This window comes from Corticium candelabrum, chromosome 16 (assembly GCF_963422355.1).
Source record: "Corticium candelabrum chromosome 16, ooCorCand1.1, whole genome shotgun sequence".
NCBI classification, from domain to species: domain Eukaryota; kingdom Metazoa; phylum Porifera; class Homoscleromorpha; order Homosclerophorida; family Plakinidae; genus Corticium; species Corticium candelabrum.
Genome location: NC_085100.1, coordinates 2216226 through 2236189, shown reverse-complemented (window position 1 = coordinate 2236189; position 19964 = coordinate 2216226). Strand labels below are relative to the sequence as shown.

The 19964-nt window shown below is 42.7% G+C and overlaps 2 protein-coding genes across 2 annotated transcripts; one reads left to right on the top strand and one right to left on the bottom strand.

Moving 5' to 3' along the window:
* Window positions 1-3169: 3169 nt before the first annotated feature.
* LOC134192481 (uncharacterized) lies at window positions 3170-4799 on the bottom strand. Its single transcript, XM_062661220.1, has one exon. It carries the CDS (start codon window positions 4797-4799, stop codon window positions 3249-3251), a length of 1551 nt encoding a protein of 516 aa, XP_062517204.1. The 3' UTR covers window positions 3170-3248.
* A 5346-nt stretch (window positions 4800-10145) lies between these two features.
* LOC134192480 (protein bark beetle-like) lies at window positions 10146-19955 on the top strand. The gene is made up of 9 exons (XM_062661218.1): window positions 10146-10161; window positions 10221-11570; window positions 11644-17131; window positions 17294-17439; window positions 18144-19109; window positions 19181-19272; window positions 19357-19470; window positions 19624-19819; window positions 19873-19955. Exons 1-9 carry the CDS (start codon window positions 10146-10148, stop codon window positions 19953-19955), a joined length of 8451 nt encoding a protein of 2816 aa, XP_062517202.1.
* The last annotated feature ends 9 nt before the right edge of the window (window positions 19956-19964 follow it).

Below are 19964 nucleotides of genomic sequence, written 5' to 3'. Positions count from 1 at the left end.
AGTGAACTTACTTACAAAGCCTAGTCAACGGCATGATGATCTACGATTCAGAAGCAGACCCGAAAACGTGGACTTTGTGTACAGCGAGATCGGCGAAAGGTGCGTGTTACCCTCGAGATTGCGCATGCTCTAGAAGCTCCGCCCCTCAAATGTCGTTTATTCGCTTCAATTTACTCAAATTTAAATCTTAATAACAAAGTGGATGTTTCAGGTCAAAATTGACAGTGATGATCAAATCAAGGCGACAAAACATGTGAATTAGAATTTACAAAATTGCATGTACTAGAGGTGGGTAATATGCCTGTGTGCAGAATCCTGTCTTTCCTGGATTCTCTATGGATGAGTTGACTCTCTTGCCAAGCCAACTGGAGGCTCTGCAAATTTTACTGAAGGTTTCGCAAGCACAAGGATTCAAGGCATGATGTGATTGAAATGTACGTGTGCAAAATTTTATCATTTGCCCGTTTGTACAGCCTGGATTTACGAAGTTGTGGAAGAAAGTGTTTCTATCTCAATCATCCGTCGCTATTTTTCAAGTAAAGTGTTTTATGTACACAAACAGTCTGAACTACTTTTTTAGTTTTGTAGTTTGATTGTAATACATTGATTGTAATACATTGATTGTAATACATTGATTGTAATACATTGATTGTATATGAGTAGTAACACAATTAGACTGGAAACTATAAACAGACAAGTAAACAGAAAACGTTAGGCTTTTATTGAACAAGTGTTACACACAGTGACACACACATACACACACACACACACACACACACACACACACACACACACACACACACACACACACACACATGGAAAAATGGATAGATGTTAAGCCCTCCACGTCTTTCGACGTCGACCTTGAGGTCAGTTGCGGAGATAGCTCCCCCTGCCGCCGACAGGGCCTCCATGCACTACGTGGAGTCTTGGGGCCAGCGCTACAATCCACCTGGAGCTTGGCCAGAGTCATCCAGGGGCACTGACAATGGTGCAGCTCTGGGACTGAACACCAAGACCCACACGTACCCGTCTGCTGCATGATGTTGCTGCCAAGCCAGCGGTCTTGTCCACCCCAGTCAATGGCTAGCCTCGTCTCCAGACTCTCTCTCGCTAGCCTTGCCCGGTGCCCGTATGACAATTCCAAGTATAGACGATTAAATAAGTAATATATTTGTAGATAGTTTATCCGCTTTGTTAGTAGACATGATCGCTTGCTCCTTAGTCTATGTAATCAACAATTTTACAACAATTTGACAATACTGTATTGTTTCAATAAATCAGTACTGTACATTGGGGCATCGAGGTCATTGCTACTGTGCGCATGCGTGTGACCATGTCTGGCCCCAGTTCTTCCGTGAAGGACGTTGCTGTACCAGAGCAACCCCATCAACCAACGACGTTCAAGTTTCCAAAAGGATCCTTTGGAGTGACAAACCGTAGTTTTCAGCCTAGCTGGTTTGCTAGGTGGCGGTTTCTTAGAGGTAGTGCGTGCGGGGGCGAGAGTAGGCGTTCCCTGTAGTACCCGTATTTGCCGCCATTTTAGGGGGCAAGCTTCCGTCCTCGGCAGGTGTCTCTCTTTGCGACGGCGGCTTGTACAACATTTCAAGGACGTTCGACTGAGTTAGACAGTACGGCGATAGTATACTGATTGCGAAGGATTTAAAGCAAATTTTATCGGTGAATTCGCGAGTTTGACGTGATTTAGTAGTCTGGTTGTCGAGTGCGATAAAGCTAATTCTTTGAAAAGAGAGTATGGAATAGAAGTCTACAAGCTTCTCCGTCGAATCGCAGAAGCGATACGAGGAGAAAGTTGTAACTGCGGGCCTAGAAACAGATACAGCGGAGGCTCAACTGTGGACGGAGGAGCCAGAAGTCATTCCCGACGTGCATTGGAGTGACATGATGTTGTTTAGGATTGTATGCTGTTAGGTGTACTAGACCTTCTCTTGAGACGAACAAATCTCTCTCTACTGGAAGTGCTCGTAGCAACATAACCGTCGTCTGTTGCTCAGATGACGAGTTTCAGGTCCCTGACTGGTTAGTATAGCCGGTATAGAATTTAAACGTATGTTGCTGCCCTGACTTCTACGATTGTGGCAGCCGAAAATACAGCAACTCTAGCCATGCTAATACGCTTGCCCCCTTAGAAGATGGCGACTTCCGGGATATCACGTGATTGTGGCGTCAAACGCACTATCTCTTATAACGAGACTGAAGACTCAGTGTACTGTCACACCTGCTTGCTGGGAGACTGTACGCGCCGTCTTGTTCCTGCTGTTGCTGACGAGTCTTTTGTAAGCATTCTAGATAGACTGTGGTACTGTAAAATATGATGAAGAAACGTTCAAACGTGTCAAGCTGATTTTGAAGTTGCAGCTTGCGCGCGCTATTTTCGTCTAATAGCGCGCGTTAGGCCCGACTACTTCTAATTCTTCCTACGCCCCTGCTGTCGGTTCGTGTGTTTTGCGTTTGGATGCCGTAGACAACGATAACGGGACCGATGGTGAACTGACCTTCTCTTATTCTAACTTTCAATCACCATTCTTGCAGCATGTAGCACCACTGACGCTCTAGTGCAATGCGTAACAGCATATTTGTTGCTTTCGAGTCCACTTTGGTCGCCCGTCAGCAGCAACCCTTATTGTTGGTAAGTAAAACAGACGCTGCTCGTCGTCCCAGATCGTGCAGTTTTGCCGTCACTGTTATCGTCACGTATCCATTCCGATCTAGACACACTAAGTGACTTCGCTGTCGTCTAGCATCTATGAAAATATCAACAAGGAATATTAACCCATCTCTAAAACTGACGAACTTGATTGGAATTATATACAGTCTACGCATTGCGGATCAGTTACCGATCCAAATACAGGAAGGTGTCTGCATGGATCAGTCGATTACGAAGCAACCTCTCATTACAATGTTGCCATTGTGGCTCGCACCTCCGTTGATCCCTTTCTCTTTAGCTTGTGTCGACATCACAGTAATTGACGAAAATCACAATCCTCCTCGTTTTCCATTTTGTCATTACAACGTCCACGTGAAAAAAGACGTGGACAGAAGCGCAACACTTCCGTCTGTCTGTCTGTCTGTCTGTCTGTCTGTCTGTCTGTCTGTCTGTCTGTCTGTCTGCCTGTCTGTCTGTCTGTCTGTCTGTCTTTTTCATATATTTTCATAAATGAATGCTATTACAACTAAAACTATTTAGAATGTTCAAGAGACCCAATAGGGTCAATACACATCACAAACTAATGTACGCAAAACTGAGTATGATAGTTCTTTACATTACTGGAGCTCATAGATAAAAGGCGTGATAGTTTCCTTGCAATAGTCCTAGCATTGCAACGTTGTAGCGCTGTTGAGAATCGTTTTCTCCAGTAACACATGAATTCATTAGCATTCTTATTGCCATCATCATCCGTCGACCTGGTTGATAGTTCCTGTAGGTATCTGGTGGCTCGTTCTCCCCAATGGCCAAAATGCTCAAATACAAGTGGAACAAGTGTCAAGGAAGACGCACCGGGGAGAGTGACTTGACTATATTTGGTTAACTTCCTGTTCTCCCTGTTTGCAGCTGCTGCTGCTTCCCTTTTAGAAGCTTGGAACAATGTGTCTTTTGCCCAAGGATGAGCCAAGGCTACATCAAGCTCTACATTGGTGCCTGAGCCCGCATCAAAGACAGCAATGTCTGGACGATTGTTGTTGTCAGTGTACCGATCTCGAGGTTCGCGTTTGTGGTGGATCTGCAGGTGCCTCAAACAATCAGACCATTCGGACACAATGGAGTCATGTGACCACACAGGACCACCGCCTTTCTTACAGGTGAGTAAGTGATAACCTGTGTTATCCAGATTAGCATCACATTCACATTTCTCGATGCAGCTCACAGCCGGTATCTCCAGACCCAGTCTCAACAAACACGCCAGACGAAATTCGTAAGGTTGAAGTGCGAAATTTGCCGATTCTGGGATAGCAGCAATCCAGGCACCAGCACCTTTACCCTTTAGGGAGTGAAGGCGGGCTGCATCTCTAGGTGAACAAGAATGTTCAATCATATAACTGGAAATAGAAGTCATGTGTTGTTGAGTGAGCCTTCTTTGTAGTTGCTTGGGCTTTTGAAGTAGCTCGCTAAGACTCTTGTCTGATGGTAGGGCCTGATGTATCTCCAGTGCAATTGAAGTGTCAGTGTCATTTTGAAAAATGAGATCGTTTACTATCTTCTCCATGATCGGAAAGCGTGTGGGCAGAACTGATAATGTGTGTGACCAGCTAGAAATGAATGCAAACTGAGAAATTTCTCTCACAGAGGTCACACCAAAGCCTCCATGTTTAATCGGTAAGGTTGCCTGCATCCACTTCTCATCAGAGATTTCTCCGAAGTTCAGCAGCCCTGTGTATGTTTGTCTTGTCTGAAGATCATGAGCAGTGGCAGCAGTGTAGAGTTTGAGTGGGGCAATGGATCTTGCAAGATGAGTCATTCTAGGTACATGGCAATGTCGAAGCAAAAGCATCGCACTTTGTGGATCGTCAAGATGAAGAATCTGGTTGCAAAGAAGGCTTCCAGAATCAACAAAGTCTGCACACACACTTTGAATAAATGAGAGGTTCCCAAAGGGAACTCCCAGAATCTTGCAACCGTGAGATGAAACAGGAATTGATTGAAATTGTTCACAAGCCACACTATCTGCTGATGGTGGACAGTAAAGCTCACATTTGCTGTTTGATATCTGTAGACCAAGAACAGAGAGAGAAGGCTTGAGATCTTCAAATGCTGACATTATCTTATCTGGTAGTCCCATTATGAAAATATCGTCCAGGTAAGCTAGTACTGTGACATCATCATGATTAGATTGAACTTTAAGAAGAACAGGATGTATGGCAGTAGAAAACAATACAGGCCCCAAAGGGTCGCCTTGATGGACACCTTCTTGCGATGACAAGTTGACAGTTGAATTGCCTTGACAGATGATGAGATCATTGATCTGTCTGTCTGTCTGTCTGTCTGTCTGTCTGTCTGTCTGTCTGTCTGGATCTGTCTGTCTGTCTGTCTCTCTCTGTCTCTCTCTGTCTCTCTCTGTCTCTCTCTGTCTCTCTCTGTCTCTCTCTGTCTCTCTCTGTCTCTCTCTGTCTCTCTCTGTCTCTCTCTGTCTCTCTCTGTCTCTCTCTGTCTCTCTCTGTCTCTCTGTCTGTCTCTCTCTGTCTCTCTGTCTGTCTCTCTCTGTCTTTCTGTCTCTCTCTGTCTCCTCTCTCTCTCTCTCTCTCTCTGTCTCTGTCTCTCTCTGTCTCTCTCTGTCCCTCTCTCTTCTCTCTCTTTCTCTCTCTGTCTCTCTCTCTGTCTCTCTCTGTCTCTCTCTGTCTCTCTCTGTCTCTCTCTGTCTCTGTCTCTCTGTCTCTCTCTGTCCTCTCTCTCTCTCTCTCTCTGTCTCTCTCTGTCTCTCTGTCTCTCTGTCTCTCTCTCTCTCTCTCTCTCTCTCTCTCTCTCTCTCTCTCTCTCTCTCTCTCTCTCTCTCTCTCTCTCTCTCTCTCTCTCTCTCTCTCTCTCTCTCTCTCTCTCTCTCTCTCTCTCTCTCTCTCTCTCTCTCTCTCTCTCTCTCTCTCTCTCTCTCTCTTCTCTCTCTCTCTCTCTCTCTCTCTCTCTCTCTCTCTCTCTCTCTCTCTCTCTGCATCTGATGTAGATTCAATGTAGGACCGGTCGTGTATTCATTGACTTACAGACATCCGTTGACAAAAGCTACTCGCTTGCAGTGTCGTCGTTTGCGTACGGACTGATGATTTATTTAGCAGATAAGGCAGAGTTAGCTATATTACAAAATCACAAACAGATACGAACTGGTGATCAAGACGTGGGATCATGCCAATTCCAGTATATTCAGTTTTGCCCTCGTCACAATTCACGTAGAAGAAGGAAACTTTTACGACCAGCTTTTCAACGAAGGTTGTAAGACGGTTGGGTGAAAGAGAACACGGACAATGGAGAGATTGTACTGTCTACTCCAGTTCTAGTCAATGGTAAGATCAGCAATATAGTTACCTACACGATAGCAAACCAGATGTCTGATGCATTTCCCATCTCCGCATTTATCGTGTCTGCTAACGGATCCATTGTCGTATCAAACTCTTGATTACGAGACTCTTCATTATAATAGCTTTACACTTGTCGCTACAGTTACTAAACCTCGTCTACGCACAACTCAAACGACCGTAAATTGTGCAATTAGATGTTAATTAATGAAAACCGACCCCAATTTGACAAGAACAAATATGAGACAGAGGTCGCTGTCAACGCCATAGTAAATGCAACGTCTCAAGACGTTGACTCTGGTAATGTGTTTGTCACATCTGTTCGATATTTAATGAATTAACAGTTTATGCTGGAGTATAGGCTTGAATGGCCATATTTCCTACGGTATCGAGTCTGGAAATGACGATGGAATGTTTTCCATCAACACGATGGGTAAAGTTCAGTTAGCCAGATCGCTGAACGAGAACAGTTCCGGCCGATACACAATTACAATTGTAGCCCGTGACCACGGACAGCTAACTCTATCGTCTACAGCTACTGTTTACATTACAGTTCTCTTTTTTTCGTTGACGGACTTGCCGTTGGTCTACTCATCGTCGGTCTCCTCACCGTCGGTCTCCTCACTGTCGGTCTCCCCACTGTCGGTCACCTCAACGTCGGCCTACTCAACGTCAGTCTACTCAACGTCGGTTTACTCACCGTAGTTTCCTACCGTTTGTCTCCTCGCCGTTAGTCTCCTTAGCGTCGGTCTCCTCACTGTCGGTCTACTCACCGTCGACCTACTCAACGTCCGTCTACTCAACGTCGATTTACTTACCGTCAATTTCCTCACCGTCGGCTTACTCTACTTGCCGTCACCACAGTCTGCTTCCACTTCTAAAAGTAGAATATTTCTGTTGAGTCCTATGTTAAGTCGCTGTTCGGCGTGATTACGTTGATTTTGTCATTTTAGGTGTCTCGACTTTAGCAATCGTTGGAGCTGCGATTGGCTGCGCTGTTCTTATCTTGTTTGCAATTGTGTTCGCAGTTTCACTAAAGGCACGCAAACACGAACAGTATCGCGTACACGGCAATACGTAACAGGTGCATGTCTAGCAGCATGTCTTTAATGTGTGTATATATATATATATATATATATATATATATATATATATATATATATATATATATCAATTAGCAGCTGTTTCTTTTTCAGTTGCAACAGACCTGCAAATTCCAGTTGTACATTAATACAAATACGAAATCCACTGTATGGCGAAGCGAAAGCAAATGAGGAAATGGCAGAAGTTGCTACTGACGTAATTGTTCGAAGGCGGCACAGATGGCATCCTGTACGCAATCAAACATGCAAAAAACGAGCCAGCTTACAAAACAGCGGACAACGACAGCGTAAGCATCCCGGCCAAAATACAACCGGACGTTCAAAATTAATACAATTAGAAACAATAAATAAATTTAATTAAGTTTTTTCACAAATGATTGCGCACTTTCATATTTCTATTTCTAGAAATGTTTGCACACTGATAGCTACAGTTGTTGATTTGCTGCGTAGTTGTTGTTGTTGTGTTGTTGGTGCTGCAAGTTCGCGATACTGCTGCGCTAATTACTAGTTTAGGTTAGGAGTGCATGCATACATAAACACGTATTATTTATAGAGAGTACAATTTAGCGTATTTTGTGACAAATAAACTACTAGTTAGTTTTGTCTTTCTTTCTTTGTTTTGCAAACATTAAAAACAATAGCTAAAGGGACTGCCATGTATACCACTATACTCGAGCCAGTTTCTCCCCGCCCCGTCGTTCCCCGGATTGTCACTCTGGAGCGGGGAGACAATCCGGGGAATGACGAAGGCGGGAGAGATTGGTTCGAGTCTAGTATACCAGCGCATTAGTACTACTTGAACCTAATTTACTTTTTTAGTAGTTCAGCTAGTAGCTCTTTTGCAGTGTATACATGCTGCACCTCTATTGTACATGTGACTCACGTGCGAGCAAGACTGCTTGAAGAGCTGTAGACTTCATACCATGTAATTGTATTCTAGAAGGCAGATGTAAATTGCTTTATTGTTAGCAGTTGGTTTGTTTAGAATTCTACTTTTCTAAATTAATATCAAACAAGACAATCTAGTATCTGCATCTCGTTGACAGTCTGTTAGCTGATTAATTCTCATTAGAACGATTGCCTATGAGCAGTTGACTGTCACTTCCTTGTGTGATTGATGAGCATCATGTATACAATCCAACTTAAATTTATAATTATAATATTCAATATTGTTTACACTGATAACTACTTGATACTCTACTGCAGGATAACCAAATCGTTTCCAGCCATGCATCACTCTAAACAAGTCTAGAGATTGTGCTAGAGCTAGATTCGCTTTTTTCTATACGTAGCTGGAGCCAAATTAACCACCAGCCATTGAAATGCAAGGCTTGAGCCTTCAGAGCTCTACGGGTAGCTCCTTTTTTGTCTTGGGTAGAAACCCGGCTGTTCGTGTGTACGTCTAGATAGAGCTTGCATGCAACTCGTATAGAATAGTAGACGGAACGTGGTAACGAAAATATAACACTTTATTATCAGCCACGAACACAACAAGTCTAGTTGGCCAAAGAACTCGAAGAGCGCGCCACAGTCTAGACTCCTCCTCCCCGCACGCCCCTCCCCGCGCGCGAACGTCTGGCCACGCGAGACTAAGATTTTTCGTACGATTACCAGGCGTGCTAGCAAGGGCGTGTTACCACCAGATATAGTTACTACTATACCCGGAAACAGGTCGAACGTATTCCTCCTGCTGAGATCTAGAGACCTTATCAAGCACTCGCAACGTCTGGTACATAGCGAACCAGTAACAGCAGTGCCTGTTTATTCCAGGCATCAGCGCAGCAAGGAACTCCACTGAAGTCTGTTCTAGCAGCCGTACAAGTGTTCTGCAAGACGTGGCGTCGACCCAGTTCTGGATTGCGTCTAGAAATGAAAACACGTCGATTTGGGTATGTTCTACATGCATACTGCACGTACGTCTGCTAGCTTGTCTAGACAGTTAGTCAATTATTTGTTCTACGTGGGTGTCTTGAGGAAGTAGAAACGTCCACGATACTAGGGTACAATGTAGCATGCATGCAAAGTGGAAACAGTGCATGAAGGATCGAGGACACGAATTTTACGCAATCGTAGACTGAGAGTAGACAAAGAAAAGTAGAACATGATTAGGGGCCACTTACTAGAAAGAGTAATGGTTCTCATGTATGTTTGTCTTGGGACTTCCCAGATGGACCTCCTGCTGTAAAGCGGACACCAACGTTATATTCAAGATCGGACAACGTACACTCATTCGATAACAAAATTCATGAAAAACTTACTCGTCGATGTAAACTCATTCGAGCAGTCAAAGTCGCTTGCATTCTAGAGTCTTCTCGCATGACATTTCGTATTGTTTTGGTATAGCGGAACTAGACACCTCTCTGTAACTCTAGCAACCAACCATTGCGATGTCCTGTACAAGTTTTGTCTACAACCCAAGGCTCGAAAAATTGCTGTCCAACTAGAATTTTGGTTGTTGTCGTTTGACGAGTTTCCAGACATTTTAGGTCGTCAAAACCTTAGGGAGTTGTGTACGTTGATATCGATCTTGGGGTCTAGTGTTACCGCCATGTTTTTTTCTAAAGAAATGCGGTATTAGCCGGTTCTGCGCGTAGATATTGCCATCGCTTCTACCACTAAAACTAGACAGGCTTATAATTCAATCCACCGCAAATTACAGCGCATAATGGCAGGAATCACACACGCACGCACAACACACACGCACGCGCGCACACACACACGCACACACACACACACACACACACACACACACACACACACACACACAGCACACAACAGCACACCACAGCTCATGACAGCACACGACAGCTCACGACATCACACGACAATACACGACAATTAACAACACGCAACAAGACACAACAACACACAACAACAAAACAACACACAACAACAACACAACAACACATAACACACACAAACACACACGCACAGCTACAGCTTGAAAGAGAGAAACAAGGTTCCAAGTAAAATGTTTGTAATAGGCCGCCAGCGCCTATTCTGTTTGTCTGCACTGTTTTGATGCTGTTCATCCAAGGTAAGAATTGCTTGCTACAGTACTCAGTCGTGAATAAATAATTTGTTGAAAAACGATAGTCTTGTATGGAGATTCTGAGACCAAGATTGGAGGAGCATATCTTGCTCACCACACGCTAAAGCGTGATGTCAGTCCGTATGTAGCAACCAGTGACATCACAGTCAGCCAAGGTGCCACTCTCACCATAGAACCGGGAGTCACCATCAACTTCCAAGCTCGAGTCAGACTTCATGTCCGAGGAACTCTCTTTGCCAAAGGCTCACTGAGCAATCAAATTTTGATGTTTCACAACATGACTGAAGGTGTCGATTCCACTTCTATTCGTCTAGTGGGAGGTCAGAGTTCCAAAGAGGGAAGGGTGGAAGTGTTCAACGGTCACAATTGGGGAACCGTGTGTGATGATTATTGGAATGCAGATAACGCTCGTGTTGTATGCAGACACCTCGGATTTGGTGAACCCGTTGAAGCATCCACACGTAGATTCGGTCAGGGAACGGGAATCATTGCATTGGCTAACGTGGACTGCAGAGGCGTGGAAAATTCACTGTTTGATTGCCATGGAGGGAGCAGCTGGAATAACAGCAATTGTCAACATTCAGAAGACGTTGGTGTTGTGTGTGGCACGATTGGTGTTGGATATTGGGGAGGGATCGTGTTTTATGATGACGACGCGACCGAAACCATCACGTACAACGCACGAAAGTACCACAGTAAAAGTGTTTTAGAAAATGTCAAAATAATCAACGCTGGGAGAACAATAAATAATGCTTCATATGTTTCATCAACTCCTGATCTGTTGGTACCAGCTATCACCATGACAACAGCAAGTCCCTCCATCACTAACGTGTCTATTGTAGACATTAGTCACATTGGTATTCAGATCAACTCTGTACACGGGTATGTACACTTGTCTGGTCTTACTGTTGCAAACAGCGGCAACAACGGTATATCAGGCTCACTGTCGTGGCAGTTTAGATGTGATGATTGCCACCTTTACAATATTGGTGGGACTGCTATTGACATCACTTTTATTCCACTCTTACTCAAACCACCGCCCAACGCTCCAACCTACCAAGTAAACTCTAGTACAACTACATCGTACTCTATTGATGATCGTGGAGCATATCTCACATTTGATGTTTCCAACTGGAGATATTATACAGATACAAGTTCAATTAGCACAATGCCAGGATATGCACTTGTAGTTGCGTTCCAGCAGGCGTCTGGTGATGCAGTACTTCAAGTAAAAGACGGAATGACAAAGCAGTATTTGCTGTCGGCCCGAATTGGTGCCACAACGCCAGAAAACGTCATGGTACCTTCTCACAAGGCAGTTATCATTCTTTATCAATACTGGTACGGTTCCAGCACATCAAACGTTACACTTTTTATATCAAGATATCCTATTGGTAAGTCTTCACTCATGCAAACAATACAGCAATTAAACATTTCTATTATGTATGATAACACTCTATGGTTTAGGTTCTCGCGAAGCAAATTTAATGGGTTGTAACATTGCCAAAACGTGGAGTGGAATACGACTGTCTGGAAATGTTGGCGTCCAAAGTATTATCAACTCTGTGATTACTAACGTAACAGGAAGGGCGATACAACTGTCTGGATATGTTGACGTCCAAACTATAATTGAATCAGTTATTACGAATGTGACAGGAACAGTAATAGAGCAGTACGGAACTGTTCGCGTCCAAACTATTATTAAAGCAGTTATTGCAAATGTGACAGGAACAGTAATACGTCAGTCCGGAACTGTCCCCAACCAAAGTATTATTGACACAGTTATAGCGAATGTGACAGGAACAGTATTATATCAGTCTGGAACTGTTGGCGTTCAAAGTATTAATAACTCTGTGATTACAGACGTGACAGGAACAGTAATACGTCATTACGGAACTGTTTCCATCCAAAGTATTACTGACACAGTTATAGCGAATGTGACAGGAACAGTATTATATCAGTCTGGAACTGTTGGCGTTCAAAGTATTAATAACTCTGTGATTACAGACGTGACAGGAACAGTAATACGTCATTACGGAACTGTTTCCATCCAAAGTATTACTGACACAGTTATAGCGAATGTGACAGGAACAGTATTATATCAGTCTGGAACTGTTGGCGTTCAAAGCATTAATAACTTTGTGGTTACAGACGTGACAGGAACAGCAATGGAACTGCTAGGAAATGCTGATATCCGAAATATTGTCAACTGTACGATTACCGGCATAACAGGTACTGCAATTCGAATGAGGGGATCTGCCAATGAGGTGATGATTTCATCAGTAAATGTACGATGTCATACAGACTTCTCGCAAACTGGAATTGAAATAACTATATATCAAGGCATGTGGCAGGTAACAAATTCCTACGTTGCGAACTGTTACCAAGGGCTACAAACAAATATTTACAGCTCTAATTTTAATCTTTCTATCACTAACTGCACTTTCCTTCAAAACACATACCGAGGAGCGAATGTCTACTGCAGTCAACGATATTATTATCATCATCATTATTATTATTATTATTATTATAACAGCAATCTGACTCCACTGCTTCAAATTTCTAATTGCATGTTTTCGGGAACTACAGACACTGCTCTGAACGTTGACTACAACTACTACTACTACTACTACTACTACTACTACTACTACTACTACAATTCACATCCCTACTCAATGCGTGTCTATGTCACAGACAATACGTTTCAACAAAATCTGCAAGCTCTTCGTTTTACTCGCAAACACCGTGACATTCCTACTATCATCGCTAGAAACAATTTTATTAACAATAATGGAAAATGTTGCTCAGGAGCAATGGATATCGATGACTACTCTGATTACAGCAGTTTAATGCATGCGCCAGTTATTGTTGAAAGCAATGTCTTCACATACAACAGTGGAGAATATGTAGTGAGGTTGAATACAAGAGCATCATTTCACTCTTCTCATCAACATGTTGACAGTTTGTTCAGAGATAACAAACTGACAAATAACTCTCTGTCATCTCTCCCCACCAGATACGCAAAGTCTACTCCAAATGCAGTAATTGTCCTTACTGGTACAGGCTACGTGAGGATCTACAATAATATACTTGACAATCAAAATGCGAACACAGAACTTACAGTGCAAGTGGAGGGAAACTCATCACTGGACACAATCAACGTCACACTCAACTGGTGGGGAACGGCAAATGAAGAAAAAATTGTAGAAAGAATTTTTGATTTTGATGATCTTAATCACCTGGCAGTCGCTCAATATTTTCCGTTTCTTCTGTCTCCGTCAATCACCAATGTTGCATCATCAAGTCATCCGAGATCGTATCCTCCACTTGTGAACAACAACAGAGAAGTTGGAGGCCAACTGCATACTGATTTTACATTAACTGCTTCCGGTGGACCTTACACTGTAACACGTGATGTGACTGTATTGCCAAACGCAACACTGACTATAGAAGCGGGTGTCGTGCTGTCTATCTTGCCATATGTTGAAATATTGATAGAAGGAAGGCTCTTGACTAAAGGAACACCTGACAATCCTGTTACATTTACTCACATAGTAAATGATGCTAAAGCCAAATCAACTTCTGATACACAATTACTAGTCCGTTTCTCTGAACCTGTTAGCTACTCCTATTACGTATACGGCATTATTGAGCTGCAACTCAACAGATTGTGGTACCCACTTTGTTACAATTCACGATCGATTGACTATTCGTCATTGGACCTCATTGCGTTACTGACATGTCAACAACTTACTGATTGGAACAACCATGATAACTGGTACCACTGGTGGGGGCGGGTTGAGTGGTTTCCTACCCTCGGAGATCCTATTGTTCGTGATTTCTTGTGTCTTGAAAATGCGACGTCGTTTAATAATTGCACGTTCAACACATCTAGCTACGCTCCTCATTCGAAATGTTTACAGGTTGTACAAGTTGAATGCTACTGCTCTCACTCTTCGTGTTATCAACAATCGTCTCAATTTACTCAAACCAATTGGGCAGGTATCCGCTTTGCGCCAACCAGCACCGTCTCCAACTATCCTTTCAATCAGAAAACGCCACGATCCGTTCTAAACCACACGGAAATTATAGGAGCAGGTAATAGATATGATAAGACAGTACCTTCTGTTCAAGCCATATTCCGTCCTCCAGAAACCAATGGATTAACAATTAAAGATTCGGCATCGACGGCTATGGAAGTGTCTCACTTACACGAAAAAGCTATTATCAGCGAGGTGACCATCGTAGGTGCGGCTGGAGATGGTTTGGCTATCCGTAGACCACGTGGTAGTAGTCTGATGGTAGAGTATGTCACAGTCAATGATGTAGCAGGTGCAGGAGTACACGTCTACGACTTTTCGTCTCTATTGTCTAACAACGTTGACTATGAATCCATTTGCTTTGGACAAACTATTATATCTGTAGACCCAGAAGAAGGATCTTACGTTGGAATGTCTCAAGACGATCATTTACCAGGAACTAATTGCTCCGTTGCTATGCAAGGTCCACCTGACACTATACTCTCTGTTCGTCTTGTCAGTCTGAGACTTTACGACGATGATAGACTTTACATACGAGATGGAAGTCAATCTAGCAGCTCTCTTCTGACTTCATATTCTGGATACAGAACGAGTTCTAGTAACGCGCCAATTTTGTCCTCCAGCAACAATATTTACATACAAGTGACAACAGGTCAGAAGACGGGCGCTCTTGGATTTGCTTTGTTTGTTGACGTCATTCCTACTACTGGACTACAACCTGTTGTTATCATCAAGTCAAGTTCTATTCATAATTCTCAGTATGGTGTGTATTTTGAGAATGCGTATGATGATGCTCGAATACAGAACGTCACAATCATGAACGTTCTCAATGACGGTGTGTATGTTTACAGTCATGAAGGTGATGTGATGGTTGATAACTGTACTATAGCTCATACAAGAGGAAATGGAGTGGAGTACAGGTATGGAGACGGACAACAAATTGTTACAAACAATCGAATTGTCAACGTTTCCACGGGAATATATCTGTACTACACCCCTAACAATTTCGGCTGTCACTCGACGTTGTCTAGAAATTTTGTATCACAGACGAGAATAAATGCAGTTTATATTTACTACTACTACTACTACTACTACACCTGGTACTACCGGAACTCTGTTCAGTGCTATATCAGTATTTCACACAATACATTTGTGTCTAATGAAAACGGAATTGATTTGCAATGGAATTACTATTATTATTATGATTATTACTACTACTATTACACACAACTGCAACTGGATTTCACCATTTCCAATAATTTCTTTTCCGATAACAGCGGTACGGATCTGTCCTTTTCAGGACATGGAAATTGGAATGCTAGTGTATATTTCAACACATTTGAACAACATCGAGCTGGAAGTGGAGGATGTTTGACGTTGCATGGTTATACCACTTCGTTGGTATCAACTGGCAATCTCTTCACACACAATAGAGGAACGTATGTTGTACGAATAGAACCACAAACCTTCACCCAATCTGACTTTGTATTTACCAACAACACAATGATCGACAACTACGTAAACGAGAGTGACATTTATTATCGAGATGTTCGCTCTGCCGTCCTGATTGTGTCCACTTCAGATCGTTTTCTAATCAGAAATAATCATTTTGATAATCCGGGATCTCTGTTTGAGTTAGGAGTCGAGATACCAGTTCAAAGCTCTCAAGAGCGAGTCATCAATGTGACAAACAATTACTGGGGAACGACAGACGAGAGCATCATTATTGACCGCATTCATGACTTTGGTTACTGTTCTCGCTTAGCTTCTGCACAATATTTTCCATTTCTCATCTCTCCATCTGGTAATACCGTCTCCGCTTTAATTTCTCGATTATTGAGTATTACTCGTCCTAATAGCATCGTACGAGGACGTGTGTGGAGCAACACAATATTAGCAGCTTCTGGTAGCCCGTACGTTGTTACTGGGGACATCACCGTCTTACCTGGCAAAACACTGACCATAGAATCAGGAGTTGAACTGAGATTCACGCACAACACTGGAATTTTGGTGGAAGGACAGCTCATTGCTCATGGCAACGACAATTCTCTAATATTACTGAGAGATGATAGCTTTGGTGACCTGCAGATAGAAGAAGGTAGTCTAAGACTCGCTGACGGTCCGTATCAATGGAAAGGAAGAGTGGAAATATTTCACAATGGCAGTTGGGGTCCTGTTTGTGTTGTGCGTGATCACAATAATTGGTGGGGAGGTTATCATGATCATTACAACACTGAAGTAATATGCAGAGAATTGGGATTCTCTGGTGCTAATTGGCAATGGCTGTTCGTTGATCCAACAATAGCAAATTCGACTAACGCAGCGTGGCTAGAACACGTATTGTGTAGAGGAAATGAAGAGTCTCTACGACAATGCATCAATTACGATTTAAGAGAAAGTAACTGCCGATATGGTCAATTGGTGGCGTCATGTTACACTAGCAACTATATATATCACCACCAGAAAAGCTCCAAATCCGTTTATTATTGGACTGGAGTTCGATTCTCTTCTGGAGCGTCCGGCAAATCCTCAATGAGAAATGTGATTATTAGTAATGCAGGAATAGCAAACGCAGGTCATATAGCTGCCATTCAAAACATTGGAGCAAACGTTGAGTTACTCAACGTCGTCGTCAATAAGAGCGCGTGGACTGGAATAGAAATTAGTCATTCTCCCTATACCAACATATCTCAACTGACGGTAGAAGAGAGCGATGGTAATGGAGTTGAACTGATCAATACGGCTGCTAGTTCTATTACACACTTGACAAGCAACAACAATGTCGGTCACGGCTTGGCAATAAGAGTCGATGGTGTTCTACAAAGAATGTGGAATGTTCCCGTATTACAGAGCGAGATAGTTGATATCTGCTCAGTGTCCAGCTCACTCTCGGCTGCTTCCCCGTTCTTCCTCAGGTTCAGGTTCACAAACAGTCCTACCAGGGGACGTTATTCCACCCAATCCTGCTCTGCAACAATTGTTGCCACTTCTCAGCACGTCATCTCTGTTCACATCATGGCTATAAGGTTTCGAGAATGGAACTCATACGTTACAATTAATTACCAAAATGTTTTCAGCCGGAACAGATTTGAACCCAACTTTCCTCTCCACTACGATTCACAATCTGGAAAGATTACAGTTTACGTATCAGCACAAGTATACGTCGACCGCTTTACGTGGGAAGACGACTACTTTCTCTTTTACATACAGCAGCATCCCACAGGTAAGTGATGACTCCTTTAGGCTACAACAACGTTCTAATATTAATAATAAATTTACCTAGTTTGATACAATCAACGGCAGATTTACTTATTAATTAGGATTTCCTAGCCAAAACTTGAGATCGGGAGTGTCCCTTATATAATTATAATGTATAGTAGAAGATGGCTTTTAGTATATATTATATATATTATTATGACTTAGACTCTTTGTGCTTCAGTCCTTAGGGCGGATATGTGTTATTTGTATTATCTGTATTATATACAAATATATGGTATATATATATATATATATATATATATATATATGCATATATAATCAAAAAAGGGCTCCAAACGGGGTACGTGCATGCCTCGATGCCTCCACCATGGATTCGCTACTGACAATTTAAATTACCAGGCTGCAATTTTTTTGAAGTGATTGAACTGCATGAATGTTTAGTTTAGATATACTGCTCGCATTGTCACTTTATTTTTAAGTCGCATCGTCAGGTCTGGCTATAACATAGCGACTCCCGATAGTTTTATGTAATTGTACTCTAATGTAGACTAATCATGGAACGTCGACAACGTCCATGACATAGGCATTCCCACAATTCGTTCAATGTCTAGACTGCTAAATGGAACGGCGAGTTACAAACACAATTTCGAGAACGTCATGAAGTAACTAGCCAATAATTATCAGTTAAATGTATTTATGTATTTACAGATATAAATAGTCAACAGATGAGCTCACATCACATTTCAAGTGCATTCCTGATGAATAACGGATTATCAGGCTTGATGGTCAATACCAGCAAGAGCAGCAACGAAAGATACGATTTCTCCCTCAGTGACTCTGTTGTGTCAAACAACACTGTTGGAGGGATTGACGTGGCGGCTACAAGTTCAGGAGACAATGGATACGGGTCGACAGTACATACTTTTGAATTGAGCAGAAACGTTATTGCTCGTAACGGACAGTTGGCTACAACGACGACACATCTGAGATCTAGCGGTGTGAACATGCAAGTAGACAAATCCAACCTTCTCATACAAAACAATGTCATTGAGAGTAATGCAGGAGGAGCTATTACCTTACAGTTAGACAGAGGGAGTGAGAAATTGTCTGTTGTTGTAAGCAACAATCAGATTGAGGCAAATATGGGAGGTGCCGCCGTGTCGTTGTCTGCAGCTAGTGGCACGACGGGACCGCGAGCATCGATCGCTGATAACGATATCAGTCATAATTCTGCTGGCATTGTGCACGACACATTATCTATCACTAACGTCGCCGCTAACGTGAGTGGAAATACGTTTTACAACAACACAGCTCGTTACACCGTACGCTGGCAAACTGCATCACAACATTCGGTGGACAACCAGCACTGTTCACGTAACATCTTCTATTTGAATGTGGGGCAGAAACCAAACGAGAGGTGGACCATACTAGCAGAAGGTGTGGCCGCTTCGTATAGTGGAAATGTGTTCGATAACCCTGTCAATACATATGAAATGGTAGCAGGATGGGATCAAAATCAAAACCAAAGCAATCATGAAGCCAAAAACAACTGGTGGGGAACAGCAAACTTGAACAAGGCAGAACAGAAAGTATTGGACAAACACGACGAAGCATTCAGAGCAAATATAGATATCACGCCCATTAAAAACACCAACCCTTGGTCAGTTCAAACAGGTATCTCTATCTATATCTGCTTTGTTTTAACCAACAATACAAAATGATAGTTTTTCAACTGTGCTGTTTAGTTTGTTCTTTTGGTTGGAAAGAATTCAAAAGAAACTGTTATCTCTACGTAAAGGGAGCGAGAAGTTGGTCTGCAGCAAGTGCTTATTGTCGAGTAAGTCTAAATCCATCAACTAGAGAAGTAGAAATTTACGTTGATCATCGAACTATCTCGATCAATGTTGTTGTTTGTTTACAGAATGAAGGCGGGAAACTAGCAGCAGCGCTAACAACAACGACGTACGCAACACTAATACCGTCATGGTCAACTGCAACAGAAGTTTGGTCTTATAAGCAAGAGTCTGATCAATGTGTCAGTCGAACATATGGTGGGGTGGAAAGCAAAAGTTGCAGTCTCCATTTACCGTTTCTATGTGCAGTCACTCTTTTTGGTATCGCACTTGTAACTTAAAGTTGGCTAGTAGAAACTCAATAGTTAACTATATACGTGTTCTGCCTTGTGTAGGAGTCTGTCCAAACAGTTGTAGTCAGCATGGTCGATGCAACAGCAATACTCGAACTTGTTTATGCAGCAAAGGATGGGCAGGAAGCGATTGCTCCGATTTCGACTGCGCTCAAGTTAACGAATGCTCGGGATATGGTACGTGTGTTGGACCTAATCAGTGCCGTTGCAGAGTTGGATGGAAGGTCAGATGACACTTGTATGTATTACTCTAAACCACACACTTCACATATTTGTGTTTACTTTCAACAGGGTCGCGCCTGCACCACCACATATTGTGGATTATATACAACATGTCACGCATGCAGCAGACAAGCAGGATGTGGATGGTGTGATGAAAAGCA

Coding starts and splice junctions, on each gene's coding strand:
- LOC134192480 (XM_062661218.1), top strand. Junction 17,440..18,143: donor CATACAGCAGCATCCCACAG/GTAAGTGATGAC, acceptor ATGTATTTACAG/ATATAAATAGTCAACAGATG. Junction 19,110..19,180: donor CCCTTGGTCAGTTCAAACAG/GTATCTCTATCT, acceptor TGTGCTGTTTAG/TTTGTTCTTTTGGTTGGAAA.
- LOC134192481 (XM_062661220.1), bottom strand. CDS start 4,799: ATGGGACTACCAGATAAGATAATGTCAGCATTTGAAGATCTCAAGCCT.